Source organism: Paramormyrops kingsleyae, chromosome 10 (genome assembly GCF_048594095.1).
Source record: "Paramormyrops kingsleyae isolate MSU_618 chromosome 10, PKINGS_0.4, whole genome shotgun sequence".
Lineage (NCBI taxonomy): Eukaryota > Metazoa > Chordata > Actinopteri > Osteoglossiformes > Mormyridae > Paramormyrops > Paramormyrops kingsleyae.
This window is the reverse complement of record NC_132806.1, coordinates 20,161,880-20,181,251: the sequence shown is the minus strand read 5'-3', so window position 1 is coordinate 20,181,251 and position 19,372 is coordinate 20,161,880. Positions and strand designations below refer to the sequence as shown.

At 50.0% G+C, this 19,372-nt stretch overlaps 1 protein-coding gene across 7 annotated transcripts in view; it reads left to right on the top strand.

Annotated features, from left to right (window-relative positions):
- pcdh1b (protocadherin 1b) overlaps positions 1–19,372 on the top strand; it is a 136,267-nt gene that overhangs the window by 111,080 nt on the left and 5,815 nt on the right. For 5 of the 7 annotated variants that reach the window (XM_023811508.2, XM_023811509.2, XM_023811507.2 and 2 more), the window contains one exon: positions 18,620–18,984. In XM_023811508.2, the coding sequence (XP_023667276.2) occupies positions 18,620–18,984 (365 nt within the window). Of the gene's footprint in view, positions 1–18,619; positions 18,993–19,372 lie in introns of all 7 variants that reach the window. The other 2 variants (XM_023811514.2, XM_023811512.2) reach the window with 1 other exon arrangement.

The window sequence follows — 19,372 nt, the reverse complement described above, 5'->3', positions numbered from 1 at the left end:
CACGGTGCGGCAGCGTGCTTTGGTTATCACTGCAGACACTCAGTGATTTAGTTATCATGGTCTGAAGGAGCACGACGCAGTGATTTAGTTATCATGGTCTGGAGGAGCACGACACAGTGATTTAGTTATCATGGGCTACAGCGGCACAGCTGGCTTTATTTATCACGCTTTATAAAAGCCCCATAGCAGAATGTGTGTGCATGCGTTTGTCGGGCTGATGGAGGGCGAGAAGGCGTGGGTGAGAATGAGAGGACGAATGGAGGAATGTCAGCCTTGTTGCCTGGGTGGGGGGGCTGTGTTTTCTCGGGCCCTGGACTGGAGAGGGTCCAGATGTAAAATGACGTTACAAAAGACAAACTGTTACATTTTCTGTGTTTGTGTTTCTATATAATTAGGTGAAATCTATCACCTGCAAAATCTACTTGTGGGGCACCTGCCCCCCAACCCCCCGGTCGGCAAAACTTTTCCAAGTTGCCATTTTGTCAGGGTGCCCAGAATAAACCAGAGGCACTGATACCACCTGTGTGTGTCTGTGTGTGAAGAGAGTATGGGTACAGTGTTAGGGCATAGTGCCTGTCATCAGGAAATGTTCCTCAAGGCCTCTGTGCTGGGAAAAACAAGCCCCGCCCTTCACACTGGAAGGGCCTGCCCCTTATTCCCATGGGTCTCCCAGCCTATGCAGCAGTGTTATAATTTTAGCTCCATCCTGTAGATCTGAGCTCCCCAGGCAGGTGTAATAATTGGGGGGGGGGGTGCCTTCTTTGCGTCTGACTCCTTGTCACAGCATCTGGGGCTGTAAGTGACACGGGGGCTGTGGGCTTCATTATCACCGTGGCTCCCGTCGTTAGAGCCTGCTGGCCGCATTGCCTGGTACAGGAATGGATTTGTAAGTGTTAATAAAAGCCCGGGCCGGCCTGGCCTCATCCCCAAAGCCCAGCGCTAATCACTTCCTGCTCGCCTGGCCGGGAGGGCCTGCTGGATTCTCCCGGCGCTCTATGTGGCAGCGCTTGTGTGTGAACGCATATGTGTGTGTGTGTGGTGTGTGCAGCGAGTCGCCTTTACAGTCCCTTCAGCATTATCACTCCTTTTCCATGCATATCTCCACAAGGGGTCCCAACCCCCCCGCCCCATGGGTTCTGGATCCCCCCCGTGTCCCCCACCTCCCCTGACCCGCTCGCCTTCTAAGTCCCCCCCCCCCCCCCCCCCCCCCGGAAGGTCTGCTCGCCCTGTTGGCGCAGCAACCAGGCTACCTTGTCTGTGTACCGCCAAATAAAAAGCTCCCTTAAGTGCCGGAAATCCATTGGACACGGCAGCCGCTGCTGAAGGACCCCCCCCCCACACAAGAGGGCCTGAGGGTGGTCGGTGTGTGCCGGAACGGTGGATTCAGCGCAGGCGCACCGGCCGAGTGGCCGTGAGTCATCGCGCTGTAATTAGAGACAATTAACTCTGGCTGTCTAATTAGCAGCTTGGCCCTGCGTGCTGCTGCGGCCGCCGCCCTCTCCCTGCTCTCCGCGGGAGCGCCCTCGTTACCATTCAGCCTGCCTCTCCGGCAAGCGGGACACAAAGCAGACTGCGACGTGCCCTAACTGGGAAAGAGGAGCCCTGGTAATGAAGTCGGCCCAGAGTGGTGGGGGGGGGGGGGGAGTAGCTGGGCTCCCTGAAGGCCTGCTTCACTGGGTGGAGAGCTGGCGCTCTGAGCCGGGGCTTTGCACGTGTGCCCGTGCGTGTGCCTAAGCGTGTCCTTATTCGCATAGTCGTCCTTACATCTGCCGGTGGATTCACACATTTTTTAGAGGTTTTATTGGGGCACCTGATTGTTACTGGAGCTGATTACAGATACACAAAACACACGTGTCCCCCCAAAAACAACAAAGTGAACCACAGCGAACCCATTTCTGCGTCCTTACCCTCCAAGGGGCATTTCTGGAAGCCAGCTGGCATGCTCTCGATTTTCTGGTGTCTCCGCATCAGCCCAACGCATGTTTCAGCCTGGCCCACGATTTCCCAATGGGTGGCTGTGGATATACCTAACCGGAGCCGAAGCTGCCACCCCCCCATAAAAAAAATCACATTAGCCAGGCATTTATCGTGCTGTTTGCGAGCCCAGAAAAACAGAGGGCTCTTATTACATAAGCCTGGCACCTGGAGTCACCCCAGTTCACTCAAGGGCTGAAAAAACCACCCCCTCTGGCTCTGCCATACTCACTGCTCCATGATTTACGACAAGTGGGATAAGGATGGTGTGAGTGGATGTGAACAAAGGGGTGTCCCCCTGGAGGCAGTGCCCGGCATTGCACATCTGCTAATCTGCTGGAGTCCATCGTGCGTATGTCACACCCACCTCTTAGCCTCCCCCGCTATTTTGTTTTACCGTGGAGCGGGACCAGAGAAATAAATAATGTAAAAACGGTGACCTTTGAGCCAGTGGCAGTGCGGGGTCCGGTGATTCACACCCCGGTGGCATTGCACTGCTGAGATGGGATCAGATTTAGATTGAAACGGGCACTTCGTGGGGGGGCTCGTTGGCGCTTGATTGACCATTCAAAATTTTTATTATCATACGGGAGCGTGAATGGACACGTACCCCCCCCCCCCCAAGGAGAACAGGTCAAGGGATTCTGAGGCAATCCTGGTGAATCCTCGGACCATGGTCTGCCAACATGGAAGTACATGCTTGGGGGGAGGTAGCAGAGAGGCTGGTGGGGGGGAGCCACATTCAGGTCTTAAGTGGAAGGTGGAAACTAAGGCGGCGGACTCCTCCACCCTCATTTCCGGAAGCAGGGGGCGAGCTAGCCTGACTGCAGGCCTATCTACCCTGGCTAAGTGAGGCAGTACTGCAGTGTCGGCATGAGCGCCGTTAGCGGGGGCTGGCGGCGTGGCGTCTGAGCTTCCCCGTCCTTCAGGGGAGACAGGAATCCACATTAACGCCCACCGTGCTTTTTCATCACCAAGATGCAGTTATGGAGAGCTGCTCCGGGGCAAAATCTTAGGCCGTGGCTATGTGGAATCAGCCGTGAAATTCATGGGGACTGTGTAGCCAGTGTGAAACAAGAGCCGCGTAGACAGAGGATCAGCTGAGGGGCGTAGCCAGGATTTCTGGGCCCCCTGACAAAATGTCACCTTGGGCCCTCCTGCTTGGTTTGGCACATTCAATTAAAAAAAATACAGGTATATTTACAGAGTCAGGGGTGGAGGCACTGTTGTAAAGTTTTGGGCCCCCTGAATCTGCCAGGGCCCTCCAATGCCCCTGGGTCGCCATGCCTGTGAAGGCCTGCGCAGCCAGCAGGGGGAGCCAGTGGAGGCAGGGGGTGGAGTCACGCAGCCCGGATCGGCCTATGTCGCACTACGCTGGGCCTGACGTCAAACAGCCATGCGCGGTGAACCAGGGAGTTAAGAGCATGGCGGCACTGTGTCGCTTGGCTTGTCCCCCACCCCCCACCCCCCCATGCTAGCATAGAGCAGCCTTTGTACCCACGCTTTCTCAGCCTGGCCCATTTCTTGCATGAGTCTATGCCAAGGCACTTGGCTGGGGTGGGGGGGGGGGGGTGATGGGGGGGTGGCTTCTTTAATGGGAGAAGGGAATCTCATTTGCATATTTAACGATTTTTGGGTAGAAAGGAGGGGGCAAAACATAAATAAACATGAAATATACTTTTTAAAAATGTTTCAGGCATTTGAAGGTGATCCAAGTTGGACTGCCCGTGTTTGTGTGCGCGTGTTCGCATGGAGCGTGAGATGCATGCATGTGTACATGTGCATGTGTGCATGTGCATGTGCGCGCAAACACCCGCAGTTCTCCCTCACTTCATGACGCAGTGGCTGTGCACACTGCACACGCAGTGGCACAGTGGGCCACGCTGGCACTCTCTGGGATATGGGAGCGCCCTCCTGCCCGGCGCTCCTTCCCCCCTGCCGGGTGGTACCTTCCTCTGACTGGCTCCTCTCCCCAGTCTTCTGGAGGAGCTCTACTCCCCTTTGGTGAAGCAGGCTGGTGCTTATCTGCTGAGGATGGGAGAAGGAGACTCTCTGCTTATATACATATATCTCTAAGTACATACATGCTATATATATATATATATATATAGAGAGAGAGGGGGGGGGGGGGGGAGGGAGCAGCAAGACAACAATGAGGTTTATATTTCACAGCTTAAATATCTCCACAGTGTGCCACTGCATTGAGGTAAGGAAGAGCCTGAACTGCGGCTAATTTCCACTCAGACTGCAGTACTCCACCACATTACATTCTAACACACGGGCTGGGCATTGTGCGACGTGCAGTGCTGTGTGCTTCTACAGACCGCAGATGCCATTAATAGCAGTTGGTGCTCTAGCACTGAGTGGCAGTGAAAGCTGAATGAGAATAAATGCTCATCTGGGGAAATTAGTGAAAAGCTATGCACTGTGTCACCATGGCTCGGTGGGTGGCACTGCTGGGCCACCCCTCCAGGATCATGGGTTAGGCTCAGGCCCCCAGCTCTCCCCATATTTTTCTCCTGCAGTCCCCCGCTTTTGGTTGAGGTAATTGGTGTCCCTAAATCGCCATTTGTGTGGGTTAGTGGGAGCTCTTCCAAGCAGCCATTCCACCCCGGCTGTTCTGCCTTTGACCTACTCAGGGCCTAGGCTCACATCAACCCTGCACCACAGCGGTTTCCAGCTCCCCCGGTCCAGTGGGGGTATTGCAGAGGTGTTGGTTCCAAAAATAAACGATACATTTTCACTTTTGATCTATGTGCATCTGAGAAGAATGCAAACAATAAACGTATGAAATTGTCCATTGACCGCCCCCACCACCCCAGCATGTTTTACCAGTCCGTGAAATTTATAAACCGGTGGGCAGAATGCAAATCGGTCGGCAGACACCAAAAGGTTTTGAACCCCTACTATACCGGATAAGCAGTTACGGAAGATGGATGCCTATGAGCTGCGCGTGCTGTGTTTGGGATAATGGCATCTTCTAAAGCTGATAATAATAATAGAAATGATAATGAAAACAAATGTTAGCGATAAACATTTGTTTCGCTGTATCAGTAAGATTTCCACTTTCCTATGTGGGTGTGTTTCTCCAGGGGCCGGCTGTGCAGGGCCGGAGGGTTAAGAAGGGCGTTTAATAAGGAGAACACGAAGGATGAAAGTGACCCTAATTACGGAATAATCCGGGACGTTGTGTTAGCATTAGTCCCGATGAATGGGATTTGACCTGGACTAATATCAGTGGGAACGTGTGTATGTGGGGGGGGGGGGGGGGGGAGGTGCAAGGCACGCTGTTTGTTCCCTTCTGCCGCGGTTGTAATGGAGTGCCTAATCTATTACCCAGAGTCCCCTGGGCCAGATGCACAGCTCTGCACACTAATGAAGCGCCTACACATGGATGGAAATAGAGAGCAGAGAGAGTGAGAGAGAGAGAGAGAGAGAGAGAGAGATACCCACAACTTGAGGTATTCCCTTGTCTCCTAATGAACAAAATGTTAGCGTTTTCTCCCGTTGCCGGGATAAACAAAGCATTTGCTAATGAGACTAACGCGCTACTGAAGGCTAAGGACGAGCTGCAGGGGAGCGAGGTCTAAACCAGCATCCTAATTCGATCCTCGTGCAGCTGGAGTGTCTTCTTGGTGTATAATTGCTTTCCAGCGGCATTTGGCTGTGGATCCTCTGCTGGATCGGCACACCAGCCAATCGTGGCGTCTAACGCCATCTAAGAAGACCTATCCACATCTCGCGTTATGACTGGAAGCACATGCATTATTTACCTTATTGTTACTGCGCTCCATCAGAGAGACAGCACCTCAGGCGACGAGGACCGAATCCGGAGAATAATCGACAGCGTTTTGCCAAATTGGGGGTTTTGCCGTGAGGATGGAGAGGCTGACGGATGCTGGGACTTGAGAACCATTGCTAGTGCTTGCACACACACACACACACACACACACACATGTACACACAGAGATTCACATGGATGTATGCTGGCTTCTGAACACACACCCTCTGCACACAGGAAGAATTATCGTGGCACACGCACAGATACACAATCATATACTCATGCAAAAATTTAAACATAATCATATGCTTAATTGTTTGTGTGTATTTCTGTGTGTAAAGACCTGGCAGAGGTGAGGCCCACGTTTTAGGTGTCCCCAAATATGCCTGACGGTGGTTGGGCAGACGAATTCAATTTAAACAAGGTATAAAGCTGAATACTGAGTTAAGTGTGGATCAGAGAGGCGGCAGAAGGCCGGTGCCAGGTCAGCTGCGTCCTCGTGACCTCCTGGTGACCTCAGCAAGAATGGCCTGAGCTCCTCCAAGGCGTCCAAGCCTCAGAAAGGATGCGGATTATTTGAGGTTTAATCTCTTTGGTCTGCCTGTCTCAGACAGAGACAGAAAAGAAATCTCTCATCCCTTTTTATCTTCACTGTTGGCCAGCACCTTTTCACTTCCTAGTAAGTTAAGGCTTGTCAGAAAGCTTATTTTTCCCTGTTATATCTTATTGGAGGGAAATGAACGTGCGACAGTTTGCAGCTTCATTTCTTCCATAGTCGCTTAGCGGTTTCTGCCTCTTGGAGTCCCACGCAAGCTCCCTCTTGTTTTAATTAATTAATCACTACATTGTTTCTGCGGCTCCCCGTTTCTTTGCTCATCTGTGCCGTGCTTGCGACGGGTCCCCAAGTCCATAGATTAGGCAGTGAGGGAATCCACAATGAAAGTTCTGGAATGGGCCTTGTCCATGGTGTTACATGGTGTCAGATTAAGGGTACTGCATTGAGATTACGAATGTCAGAATGTGAGATGTGGTTATATGCTGATTTTGCTCTATGCTAGGCTACCCTTCTCTTGGGGCTATGCTAGCGTTGGGTGAGCAGTATGTTCTGGCTGGTTTTGTGTTGGGCTGGCTTTGGCTTGGGGCTGTCTGCGGGTTGGATCTGTCTAATGTTAGGGCTGTCTCTGGGTTGGGTCACATTTATGTTGCAACTGTGTTGGGTCCGTCTAATGTAAGGGCTGCCTATGGTTTGGGTCAGTCTTATGCTGGGTCTGTCCATGTTTTTGGTCAGTCTTATATTGCGGCTTACTGTGGATTGTGTTGGGTCTTATTGTGGAATTGGCCTTGTGTTGGGTTGAAGAGCCATCAGAAACACCCCTGATAAATGTGGCCCAGCTCTGATGATGTACTCGTTTGCAAAGGAATTATTCAAATCTGCATCCCTCATTGAATGAATACCCCCAGTTCCTTCTTTTCTCCTTCTTCCTCCCTTCTGTTTTTCCAGCTTACTATCTCCATGTACATCCCTCCTCTTCTCACCCCCCCATTATCTCTCTCTCTCTGGCCCTTCCTCCCTCCATCTTCTGTGGCCTTCCACTAGCAGAACCTGTCTGACTCCTGCCAGATTGGTAGCCCGTGGTCCCCAGCGAGTGGCAGGACAGGTCATGGCTGGCACACCCCCGTAGCCCTGGGAAGGGCACTGTCTTGCTCAGGAATTCTCCTGGCACCCATCTCTGCTGCTCAAGTTCCCATTAGATGCCCTCGCATCCTCCGATCGAAGCCTCTTTCCAAATATATGGTGTTTAGCGTGTGTGTTTTTGAATGCTGGGAGCTCTGTGAGGGCCTCTGTGTTTGCGTGTGTGTGCGTGTGTCTCATGGTGTACCCGCACGCGCCGCTCAGCACGGCCATACAGATTGTCCTCACAAAGCAGCAGCTCACAGCATCCAGGATGCAGCATATGGTCATTCTCCAAGCAAGATGCTCCCCCCACCCCTGTGCTGCACATTACAAATGAGCGAGCAGCGTCAAGCTCGGCACGGCAGGAAGTGACATCGCCGTGGCCAGCAGGCGGCCCACTGACCAACGCCCAGGCGCTCGCTGGGGCAAGCACACACATACACTTACTTTCAATCCCCTATGTATTCATACACACGCGTGACTCTGTGTGTGTACGTTGCACATGTGTGTGTGGTATGGCAGTGCGAGACTGTGAGGCTCAGAGATCCCGCCCCTGTTCAGCGGCTGCTGCCAAAGAGAGATACATGGAGGGGAATGAGCTCCTAAACTGCTACATTAATAACCTTCCTGGACACCGGAGCTCGTCCAGTTCCTTCTTCCAGGTCTGTTTCTGGCAGCTTGCAGCGGCAGCCGGGCAGCAGAACATATGCCTGTCCTCAGCCTGCCTCACAGTGTGTGTGTGTGTGTGATAAAATGTAATAAAAACCTGTTAGTTTGACATTGTGGAAACTCAGTTTTATAAAAATCTGTGACTGCAATCAAAAAACTAAAAATGCCGAAAGTCTTTTATTTTGATTGTGTACTTGCACGTGTGTGATAGTGTAAATGTTATTTCCTTCACTCATGCTGGCTTGCGTTTTCCTGTGCGACTGTATGTTTCCTTACATCGGTTCTGCGTGTTGAACGCATGTTTAGCATGCGTGTTGTCGTCTGAGTGTCGTTTTACGCCATTAAGAGGCACATAGTGTGAAGATCAAGCCCCCTCCTTTGGAATTCAGGTGTAATTCTGCCCATGCCCTGGAAAATTGGTGAGAGGGAGGAATGCATGCTGCCTCGTAGTAAGTTATAGCAAGACGTAAATAACTGCGTGCGCTGGGACCGGGCCCTGACTAGCTGCAGCCCCCGCGGCAGGTACAATGGGACAATGGCCCCCAGTGCTCCCCTGTAAGGGACAGGTTTACGAGGTGTTGGGATGGCTGTTTGTGGGGTCTTAGGGGGCAGGGTGTGTGACTATAGGTCTGCGGGCAGCCTGGCCAGTGGCATAAATCAGCCGTGCCGGAGTGGTCGCGGTGGATTTAGTCAGCAGACACCCACACCCACATGCCTGCTAAGACGTGCCCGTGGGCACCCCCTGCCCCCCCCCCCAGTCAGGGATCCAACTGCAGTTATTACAGCAACTTCATTTCCTCTCTGACTGTGCCTATCTGTCTCATTTAGGCACCCAGCCCTCCCTGGGAAGACAAAGCACGCTTTCATATACTCACCAAGCTTCGCTTGGCACCTGACACCCTCAGTCCCGTCCTCCGCTCCCAACGTCGCCTTATTTTTCCTCTCTCTCACTCCTCTTTCTCCTCCTTTGTCCCTTTATCGCTATTGATTTTATTTCTCCGCTTTCCCTCCCGCTCTCTCTCTCTCTCTCTCTCTTTTTAGGCAGGGAAATGGTGTGTCTTATCGGTGAGAACGGAACACCGTGTCACCGACTCCATTATCAACTGTTTCAAAAGCAAATATTGATTTCCTTGCCGTGTGATGAGCTCGCTCTGCCAAGCGAATGTATTCATGGAATTAGAGAGGGCCTCCCCCCGTGGACCACCATTTCTAATGATACTGCAGCGGCTGGATACATGTTTAAAATATTCGGACAGCCCCCCTAATAAGCTTCCATTTCCCTGGCGCCCCCAAAGCGAGTCTGGGACGCAGTATGAGCGCAGACGGGGGCCTGAGCTCAACTTCAAAATTTATTCACTTTTGTAGCATAATTGAATTTTTTTTTTCTCCTCTGTACCCCAATGGGAAAATGATAAATTGGAAGCCAACGAGATTCTCGCTTTGGTCTTGGAGAGTTTCCTCCTTTCCTCTTCACGGCGTAAATAATTGAAATGATTATTTATGGCGTATAGATTCTCATCTGAGCGTCTTCCCTGGCGTTGCCAGCTTTGTTATCTTCTCTGGCCGTTCTTTGGTAATACATTTCGGCTCCGTGGCGGGACGGGTCGCGTCAGTTACGTTAATTGAGTGAGAATGTGAATGCAGGCTGCCTTTTCCTTTGTGCCAACCTGAAAGTAATGAGCCATTAAACTGAGCCTAGATGTGTGTTTGTGTTTGAAGGTGTGTGATTTGCCTTTCTTAGCTGATAACGCCACACACACACATAGCAATGTGCTTCTGGCCCTACTACAGCGAGCCCTACTACAGCGAGCCCTACTACAGCATGTTTGACTACAGCTGAAGGCCTGGAGGCTGTAGACTAGGGGTGGTAGGCAGGGAGCTGTAGGCTGGAGACTGCAGGCATGGGACTGTAAGCTGGGGGCTGTTGGCTGTAGGTTGAGGACTGTAGACGGGGGGCTGTAAGCTGGGGGGTAAGTAGGGGGCTGTAGACTGTGGAACTGTGCGCATAGGCTATAGGCTGGAGACTGTATGCATGGGACTGTAGGCTGGGGGCTATAGACAGGAGATTGTAGGCTAGGGATTATAGACTGGGGGCTATAGGCAGGGGACTGTAGGCTCGTGGCTATAGACAGAGGATTGTAGGCTGGGGACTGTAAGCTGGGGGCTATAGGGTGGAGACTATAGGCTGGGGACTGTAGGCTGGGGGCTATAGACAGGGGACTGTAGGCTGGGGGCTATAGGCTGGGGACTGTAGGCTGGGGGTTATAGACAGAGGACTGTAGGCTGGGGGCTATAGGCTGGGGACTATAGGCTGGGGGCTATAGGCTGGGGACTGTAGGCTGGGGGTTATAGACAGGGGACTGTAGGCTGGGGGCTATAGGCTGGGGACTGTAGGCTGGGAACTGTAGGCATGGGGCTGGAGGATATAGGCAGGAAGCATTAGGCTGGGGGCTGTAGGCTGGGGACTGTAGGCTGGGAACTATAAGCATGGGGCTGGAGGCTATAGGCAGGAAGCATTAGGCTGGGGGCTATAGGCTGGGGACTGTAGGCTGGGAACTGTAGGCATGGGGCTGTCGGCTGGGGGCTATAGGCTAGAAGCATTAGGCTGGGGGCTGTAGGCTGGAAGCTGTTTGCTGATAGCAGTAGGCTAGGGGCTGTAAGCATGGAGCTGTAGGCTGGGGACTGTCGGCAAGGGATTGTAGGCTGGGGAGCCGTAGGCTGGGATCTGTTGGCTGGGGGCTATAGCCTCCCAGTCAGAAGACCATGTGTCATGCCACTTGGGTTTACCACATTCCGTGCCTTTTTACAAGCCTGACGAGAATTCTCTCTGGCTGTGATTTGGGAGCTTAGAGCTATAATTGAACCCAGCAGCCCTTCATATCCTGTCTGAGGTGGGATATGTGTGTAACCGGATCTGGCATTAAAGCATCTTTCAGTTACGTACAAATCCAGCGATTCTAACGCAGGTATTTGAGGCTCGTCCCGAGGTCCCACTGAATGCTCTGGTACCAGTTAGTGGGCTGCAAGCCCTTCTAGGAAAGAGGCTAAAAAGTCAAGGTGGAGTGGGTCTCCAGGGGGGGATACAGGGCCCTTGACTCATCTGGCTTGACGTGGACCATTCTCCTGCTGGTCCTGTCCCATCCAACATCTCCCTCATGCTGGGCGTGTTGTACAGTGGAAGCACTATTCCTACACAACCAATAGCATGCAGTTTCATGCAATCTCATATTTTGAAACAATTTTATTTAATCATTGATTGACATATGATTTCCAGCATTTCACCCACTCTTCTCAGGCCCAGGATGCATATATCATCTGGTGTGTGTGTGTGTGTGTGTGTGTGTGTGTGTCCACTCCAATGACTGTGGGATACTACGAAGTACTGATTATGAAATGTAACTTGGATAACATGTTACAAAACTGGGTCACTGGGTCACTACTCAACCGTTCAAAGGGTTCAATTGTTACGACATAATTAAACGCTTATCACAAACAAAGCCAGGACCCTTCCGGAAAACATGTCCCTCTCTGACAGCTACTTGCAGCCTCATTCCTGGCTATCCCATGAGGCTGTTCTCAGACACAGAGGATCATTTTCTGTCTAATGGATTTTCCAAGATTTCCTTTGTTTTTAGATGTCATGAATCATTAATACTTGACCATGTGAGAAAACAGAAGTTAGAGGTATTGACTTATAAGGGTAGGGCAACATTATATTTACACAGAGGCAGTGATTTTTGTTAGTACCTAAAACATTGAATCGGCAGACTTTGGGTTAGTGTACAGTAGGGGGTAGAGCTCTTGATTCTGGACCTGAGGACTTTGGGTTAGTGTCCAGTAGTCAAGGGGCTGTAGAGCTCTAGATTCTGGATCTGAGGATTTTGGGTTAGTGTACCCTGGGTAGAACACTAATCTGTGAACTTTAGGTTGTGGGTATAAATCCTGAACAGTTGAAAATCCAGCAGAAAGAGTCAGAGTCTCCCTGGAAAGTTACATCTTGGCCCAGGAACTTGCATCCACCTGCGGTCACAGTCTGTTACTTCACCATGAACATGTTTAGAGGCTTCACTCTCATGTTCATTAACGAGGAACAGGGCTCTAATTGAAAACCGGATGTGGATCAGGCATGAGGGCTGAAATTAAAGATGCCAGTAAGCGGTCCTCACTGGTGACTTGGCAGGATGGGAAAGGAGCAAGCCGGTGGATCAGAGCGCCATGTGTCCTGTCACCTTCCCTGCCCTGCAGGAACCGAACACCCTCCCTAGCCCTGTTGCTCGATTCATTACCCTCTGTCAGAGCGCCGACTCTGACTGATTGAGTGCAGCTTCCAGTGAGGGCAGGGCGGCTGGGGGGGGGAGCAGTGTGTGACTACGTGCAGAAGCCTGAATGGGGCAGAGGTTGATCAGCGAGAGTGGCGTCCGTTGCCACGCGGTGTGCATGCGCATGTCACCTGGGAGAAGGAGTGTGAGAGAGCAGGTGGCGATATCTACCTCTGCAGTAATGCAATCGATTTAAAACAGCAACTGCGGTTAGCGGTGTGCCCAGTATGGGACCTTTGTAATCTGGTAAGCGGTCATGCATTCTGCTGATCAGAAGCTGGAAGCCATGGTAAGGATAATATTCTGAATGTTGTTCAAACGCGATGGGTGGCAATGTACCTAGAAGTGAACTGAGATCGCTTACATCCATGGGCAGACATGGATGTGTGGTGGAGACAATGTCCGCCATGGTCCCTGTGCAACTCGCCACCCCCTACTTCCTTCAGCCCCCCTCCCTGGCTTTCGAAGCACCATGTTGATTAATTAATAGCCGGCTAATTTAATTTCCAAAAAAGTAATAACTTGTTTAAGCATGAATAAAGACTGACAAGGCAAAGTTCTAATCTGCCCAAAGTTTAATTAGACTCGGCAAGGTTTTCACAGAAGCAGACTGGGTCAGTGTGAGGCTGTGGAGGGGGGGGGGGGGGCTGTACAGCCATTTGCCATGACTCATTGTTCAGGCAGCGTGGTGGTGGGGGGGGGAAATGACTGCTGGTGACAAGCTTCCCGCACGGTGGTAGGAAATCGGTATCGTCTCTGCACTGGGGCCAAATGTGGTGACTGTCTGACTCCTCACAGGGGCTCTGTGTTGATGCACGTCTGCCTGCTGTGAGTTCCCACTCCCTCTCCGGAAGCTTCCGGGTGGCTCTCATAGTCAGAGACCTGGACAGGCACGGTGGGCCAGACTGCCTTCTCTCACCACTCACACCGCCATAGTAAATGGTGCAAGGACGCGCTAGCCGGGTGGTTATAGTGGTTAACAGACCCCAGGTGTGCATCTCTGGCAGAGGGCTGTAACCAAGTCAAGTGGGGCTTTATCGTCACGGCAACCATGTACCAGTAACACTGCACAGTTTGACGCAAATTAAACGTTTTTTGGAAGCAAATACAACTGTGTACACATAATGCAAAAGTAAAGACTGATGGAATGTTCAGAATGGACAATGATTAGATAGATAATTAATGAGTATCGGTGACAGTGGCATTAATGGTGTAAATGGCAAATTCATAATGGATATCATAGTGTTGGTCAAGGCTGAACAGGTTTGTATATCACCCAGCTCATGTAGGAAGGTCTCCATTATGGTTGTTGGGCTGGGTCTGCATGGATCCACCGCAGTGAGGTAGGGTTTATCTCCTGTCCGAGCATTAATGTACACATCTGCATTCCTGCTAGGAGCTGATTGTCGTGTAGGGAAGTGTTTGCCAATCCGGTCCTCGGGGACCCCTAGACAGACCAAGGTTTTCTCCCTCCCAGCTCCCTGCCAGACAGTCCATGTTTCTCCAGGAGTTGGGAGGGAGCAAAAACACGGACTGTGTTGGGGGGACCAGGTTGGGAAACACTCATGTTGGGGATGTACGCCGTACATACCTTTGCGGCCCGGAGGAGGAATAATTAATAGAGAACAGCAGCACAAGGACAAGGGGCAGAGGAATAAGGGTTAATACCTTTTTCCTGTTAGCAGGTCTGTGTCGATACTCATCAACACATAATTTCTCCTTGACTCTGTCATCTTCGTAAGCCAGAAACCACAAAAAGTTAATTAACTTTGAATAAAAAGAGGACATGGGGAGGATTGGTGCCTGGGTCGGTGTGTGTGTGTGTGTGTGTGGGGGGGGGGGGGGGGGTGATGTACGCTCGCTACATTACTTCCCGTCCAAAGTGTGGCCTCCGGGTTAACTGGAACCTGAGCACAGAGATTAGAGTGTTGAGTCAAGGGCCCCTTCAGGGTAATGCTCTCACCTGTGACATGCTGCACGTTTCCCAGTCCGTAGCTGGCACCGCACTCTGCGGCAAACGCATGACCCAGAGAGCGGAGTCACACCCATCCGTACACCCGCAAGACAGAGGTTATTTGACATAACGGTCAGACCTCATATATGGCCCTTTTAAATCCTTGCATGATGTAATGTGGGGAGTTCCTGCTCACAGAAATGCAGATTACTGTTCATCCATTACCATCCACTAGGTTGCCAGCTCTCACGCATCTGGCGCGACACTCACACTTTCAGACTCCCACACTCATGCATTAAATCTATATTATTCCATTATAAACCTAAAATTAGCTATGTCAAAAGTGTTGGGTCGTTTTCAAACCGTACAGACTATTTACAAGGTGATACATACATGTAAATGCGTGTTCGGACTTGTCTGGAATTGAAAATCTCACTACAGCCAGCTGACCAGAGTTGGCAACTCTGCATGAATGGCTTGTCCGCCTAGAATCGCAGCAGTCCAGCGGGCATCCAGGCAAGCTGGTGACACTGCTAATCCGTTACTGGGCACTCGCTCACACATCTGGTGTGAGATGGTTTGGAAATGTGGGACCACACCGGGGTACCTGGTAGAAGCACATGTGCATCAAATGTGCTTTTCCTGGTAGACTGTTGGTACACAAAGAAACGGCCCCTCCCTTTAAATTCTTCCATTGGTAACAACTGACGAAGAGCAGTAGGTAGGCCTTAAGCTCACACAGTCAAGGACATTTTTTGGGGAGGGGGGGAATGGTTGAAGGCAGTTTGGTGACATGCGTGACTGTGGATTCTCTCTAAATGTCTTTGATGCGGAAATATCATTGGTGGGCCAACAGTAAGCAGGGCTCATAGTCACATGACTAAGGAGAGTAAGTAGTAGGCTAGGCCTGTGATCACATGACTAGGAAGACTCTCTTAATCATATCTTCTGGAGAAGTTCCTTCCGCTTCAGCTGCTTTACAGTGGGAGCATTCAAGGAGAAAATAGGAAGGATTTTACTCACGACTTGAAAAACAAATCTTCCGTCAGGAAGCACAGCATCCCTGGACAAGAGCATCTGAGTACATTTTCTCCCCCACAGAATGTTCAGGCTGCTGTGTTACATGTTTTAAGCAGCTATTTACCCATTTAAGTACTGCAATAAATGCCAGATTATAGAATAGAATATATATAGAATATAGGAAAAAAAACATGCTACTTCACCTTTTAGGTTTTAAGTGGCTGGAATTATTGATTGTGTGTGAGAAACAGCCCTGTGATTCTGACCAGGACAACTGGTTAGAAGATAAACGAAAGGATTGATGTACCTATGAAACAGTACTTACTCATGCTTTACATATAATAATGAGTAGGGAAGGTGAAGATGATATAGAATAGAATGCCTTTTATTGTCATTGCACGAATGTGCAACGAAATTAGGTGTGTCCCCTGAAACAGATTCAACATTAGCGTATAATAATAATATAATGACACATGCACAGTAAGAACACGAGTGTCTGTGTGCATACGTGTATACAAGGTGGGAGTATATAAATAATATCGGAGTGGTTCTATATACATGGGTACAGGAGGAGAGTGTGGGGACGTTAATAAGTGTGTGGGAGTTTAACAAACACTGGGAGGGGGACTGACAGCCTTTTCTGTCTTATTAGGCAAGAAAAAATATACATATGGTGGGAAACAAGGCCTGGGAATGGTCTGGACCGAGGGGGGAAACAGAAGGCTGTTTTAAATCATCAATAAAATGAACCCTGAAGAATAAAAGCTTTTTACCTGACTCCCCACCGTAGGAGGCCCAACGCCCCCTCTCTCCCCCTGCTTACCAGCCTCTGTGTAATATATGTGTACAGTCTTTCATTCAGACACAGGCACTCAGACACAGGCATTCTGCGGGGCAGCTACACACACACATGCACGTTTTTAAATTATCTTTATGACAGTCTCAAATAATTTTATCATCATAGCAATCAGGTACAGGCCATCAACGTAGAAGACAGGTATTATGAACTCCCTAGGTAAAAGCAGCCATTATAACTCATTCTCTCTGTGATTATGTGACCTCATAATAGTCCATTGTTCCTGGGCACCATTGATGAAGAAATATACTTTAAAAAGGCTGACCGTCTCAATCAAATAAGGACTGCTGAATAAGTAGCCATATAATTTTACTCGTGTGACTGTGTGTGTGTGAGCGGGTATACCTTACCTTATGGGGACACAGTGTCCCCACAACGTGATGATTACCCGTTTTTTTTTTCCATAAGGGAAAACTCAATTTAATAAAAATCTGTGACTGCAATGAAATGCAAAAACTGTTGTATTTTGCTTGGTTACTTTTGGTTATGGTTAGGGCTGGGTAGAGGTTAAGGTTGTCATAGTTAGCGTTAGCTTTTTTCCCATAGAAAAACATAAGGATATGTTTACCCGACGTGTGTGTGTGTGGGCTCATTTGCACAACGGCCTGTGCTCTTTCCTGCATCTCAGCATCTAAATGAAACAGCCACTGATAAACCCTTCGACCCGCTCGCTGGAGGACTGACAAATACAGACCACACCACTGCCAAAGTGCCCAGTTAGCTCAGTGAGGATGGATGCATCCTAGCCATCAGCAGAATGCCCTTTTAACTTGTTTAACTTTGGGGATTAGCAGAATCGCTCACTGCTGCGGTGCTGCAGATCAATGTGTCACTATGGTCCTTAACTAACCCTAACCCTAACTCTCTCCTCTGCCATTTAGTCTGTAAAGACAGGGCTTGGCCACTGGTCACTACAGATCTACTTAAATGTCAGCTGTTCGTAAATGTTATGAATTATGGGAAATAAATGATGTGCCAGGCTTTTATTTGAAATGAATGTTATTAAATCATAGGATTGGGGGGTAGTGTGTGGCTCTGCAGGTTAGGTTTCTGTCATAGGAAGGTTGCCGGTCAAGCTCTGGCCTCAGCAGAATAGTCTGGTGTCTGTTGGGGCCTTGAGCAAGGCTTTAAACCCAGCCGGACTAATGGTCTGACCCTGTGCTTGAAGCACAAGCTTCAGTCTCAGTCTCAGCTGTCTATATGAGTGTATATCTTGAAGGAGAGCAGGGCAGGGTGAAAAGAAGCACTCCAGTGTTCTTCTGCAAATGGTAAATAAAGCATCATTTAGTTTTGTTGGAGGGTTGCAGAGGTGCCCCATAACCCACTCACACATCATGCTGTGACTGATCTATGAGCATAACCAGCGCCCCCCACAGACCGCACACTTGCTCTTTAAGTGTAGCCGGTACTCGCGGGGGTCAAAGGTCACACGCGTTCTTTAAAGTTTTACTTGCTTCTCTGATAGCAGATAATGAATTTCAGCTTTGCCTGAAGCCAAGGCATTCGGGGGAAATAAATGCCTCCCAAAAGGTCTGCTGTCCCCCCAGTATGAAAGAATAATCTAATGTCACGCGGAGAAGAAAGGTTACGCTTTGACCTTTGTGGATGAAGCTGTTCTTCTCAGCATCAGGGCCTGGCTGTAGTCTTCCTGTTAGATTAGCATTAATTATACCCTCATTGTAAAGTAAACGTTCGTGTTCCCTTAATTGGTTAACAGTTCATTAGCTAATGAAATGGCATTTTAATAATCTCACTCGCATTTCCTCTGGCCTGCATTTTCAGACAGACCTTTCAATGTGTCTGCATGGCCTCTTTGGTGCTTCACACCATGATGTTTTCTGTGATGTTAGCTTTGTGAGGGGTGGGCAGCTATTCAACTTTGAACCCCCCAGAAGACTTATTTTGTTTTTTGGTTCCTATCCTCTATTATCTTCTTTCTTTCTGTCTTTCTTTGTTGTTTCATACCCCTTTCTAATAATGATGTTCTACTGCATTCCCACACAATCCTGTCAAGTGGCTCATTCAGTTCAGAAGGGGATAACATTGCATAACTAGTCAGGATGTTTGTCCAGGTCTTAGTTATGACCAATGGGTAACCAGGATGCCGGCAAACTAAGCGAACGTTGATATCAGTGCAGGATACATCCGTCGCCATTGGCCCACGGATTCTAAAACTGTAAATGACTCATGATAGATGAGCAGGATTGACACAACGGTGTCCATCCCTTTCCAGGCAGGCCTCATTGCTTCTTTTCATCTCAATATGCCAATCTCCACTTCCAAAATAAAAGGTGCATGGCCAAGGTCATTTTTTCAGTTGTATTTCTTACCTTGTTGATTTTTTTTGTGCTGTTGCGCTTCCCTCCTGCAGATCTCAGACCCCTCCCGGATGTGGCCATGACGGGGAACTGCACGCACGAGTGCACCGAGTACGGCCACTCTGACACCTGCTGGATGCCCGGGCAGCCGTCGCCCAACCGCAAGCCTCGGGGAGCCCCGAAACTCTCCACCTTCGTGTCTTACCAGGACCGCGAGGCCTCAGAGCGCCTGGGCAACGGTAGCCCCAAGACGGCGGAGGAGCGCGCCTCCAAGATGTCCAGCATCCGCTTCATGCCCTCCTACAGTGCCTACTCCAGCAGCGGCGGTGGCCACGAAGCCAGCCCGGACTGCCCCCGGGAGGAGATTCCTCTGAGCCAGGCTGCAACCACGCCTTCCAGCCAGGGCTCCAGGAAAGAGGTCTACCTGTGAGGAGGCCCCGCCCCCACTCTCCCTGGCTGCCCCGCCCCCTAAATGGCTCCTCCCCCCACCCCCTGTGCCTGATTGCTGTGCCGCACAAGGAACGCCACAGCACCTCTGTTTTCTAACCAGGACAGAAACGCCTTTAGAATTCCAACATAATCATATACATATATATGTATAATACGCACAGTTTGTGTGTGATTAATGAAGAAAGACATCATCAGAGAAACTGCTACTGAAGGAATGTAAATTACAGTTCTTTTTGATTTCCATTACTTTTATGTTTTAACCTACAGACAATGTTGTAGAGTTAAATCTGAAGAACGTTTTAAGGCAAACAATACGTAGGGCAAGTGTATTTCATGGTTTTTTTTTTCGGTTGCTG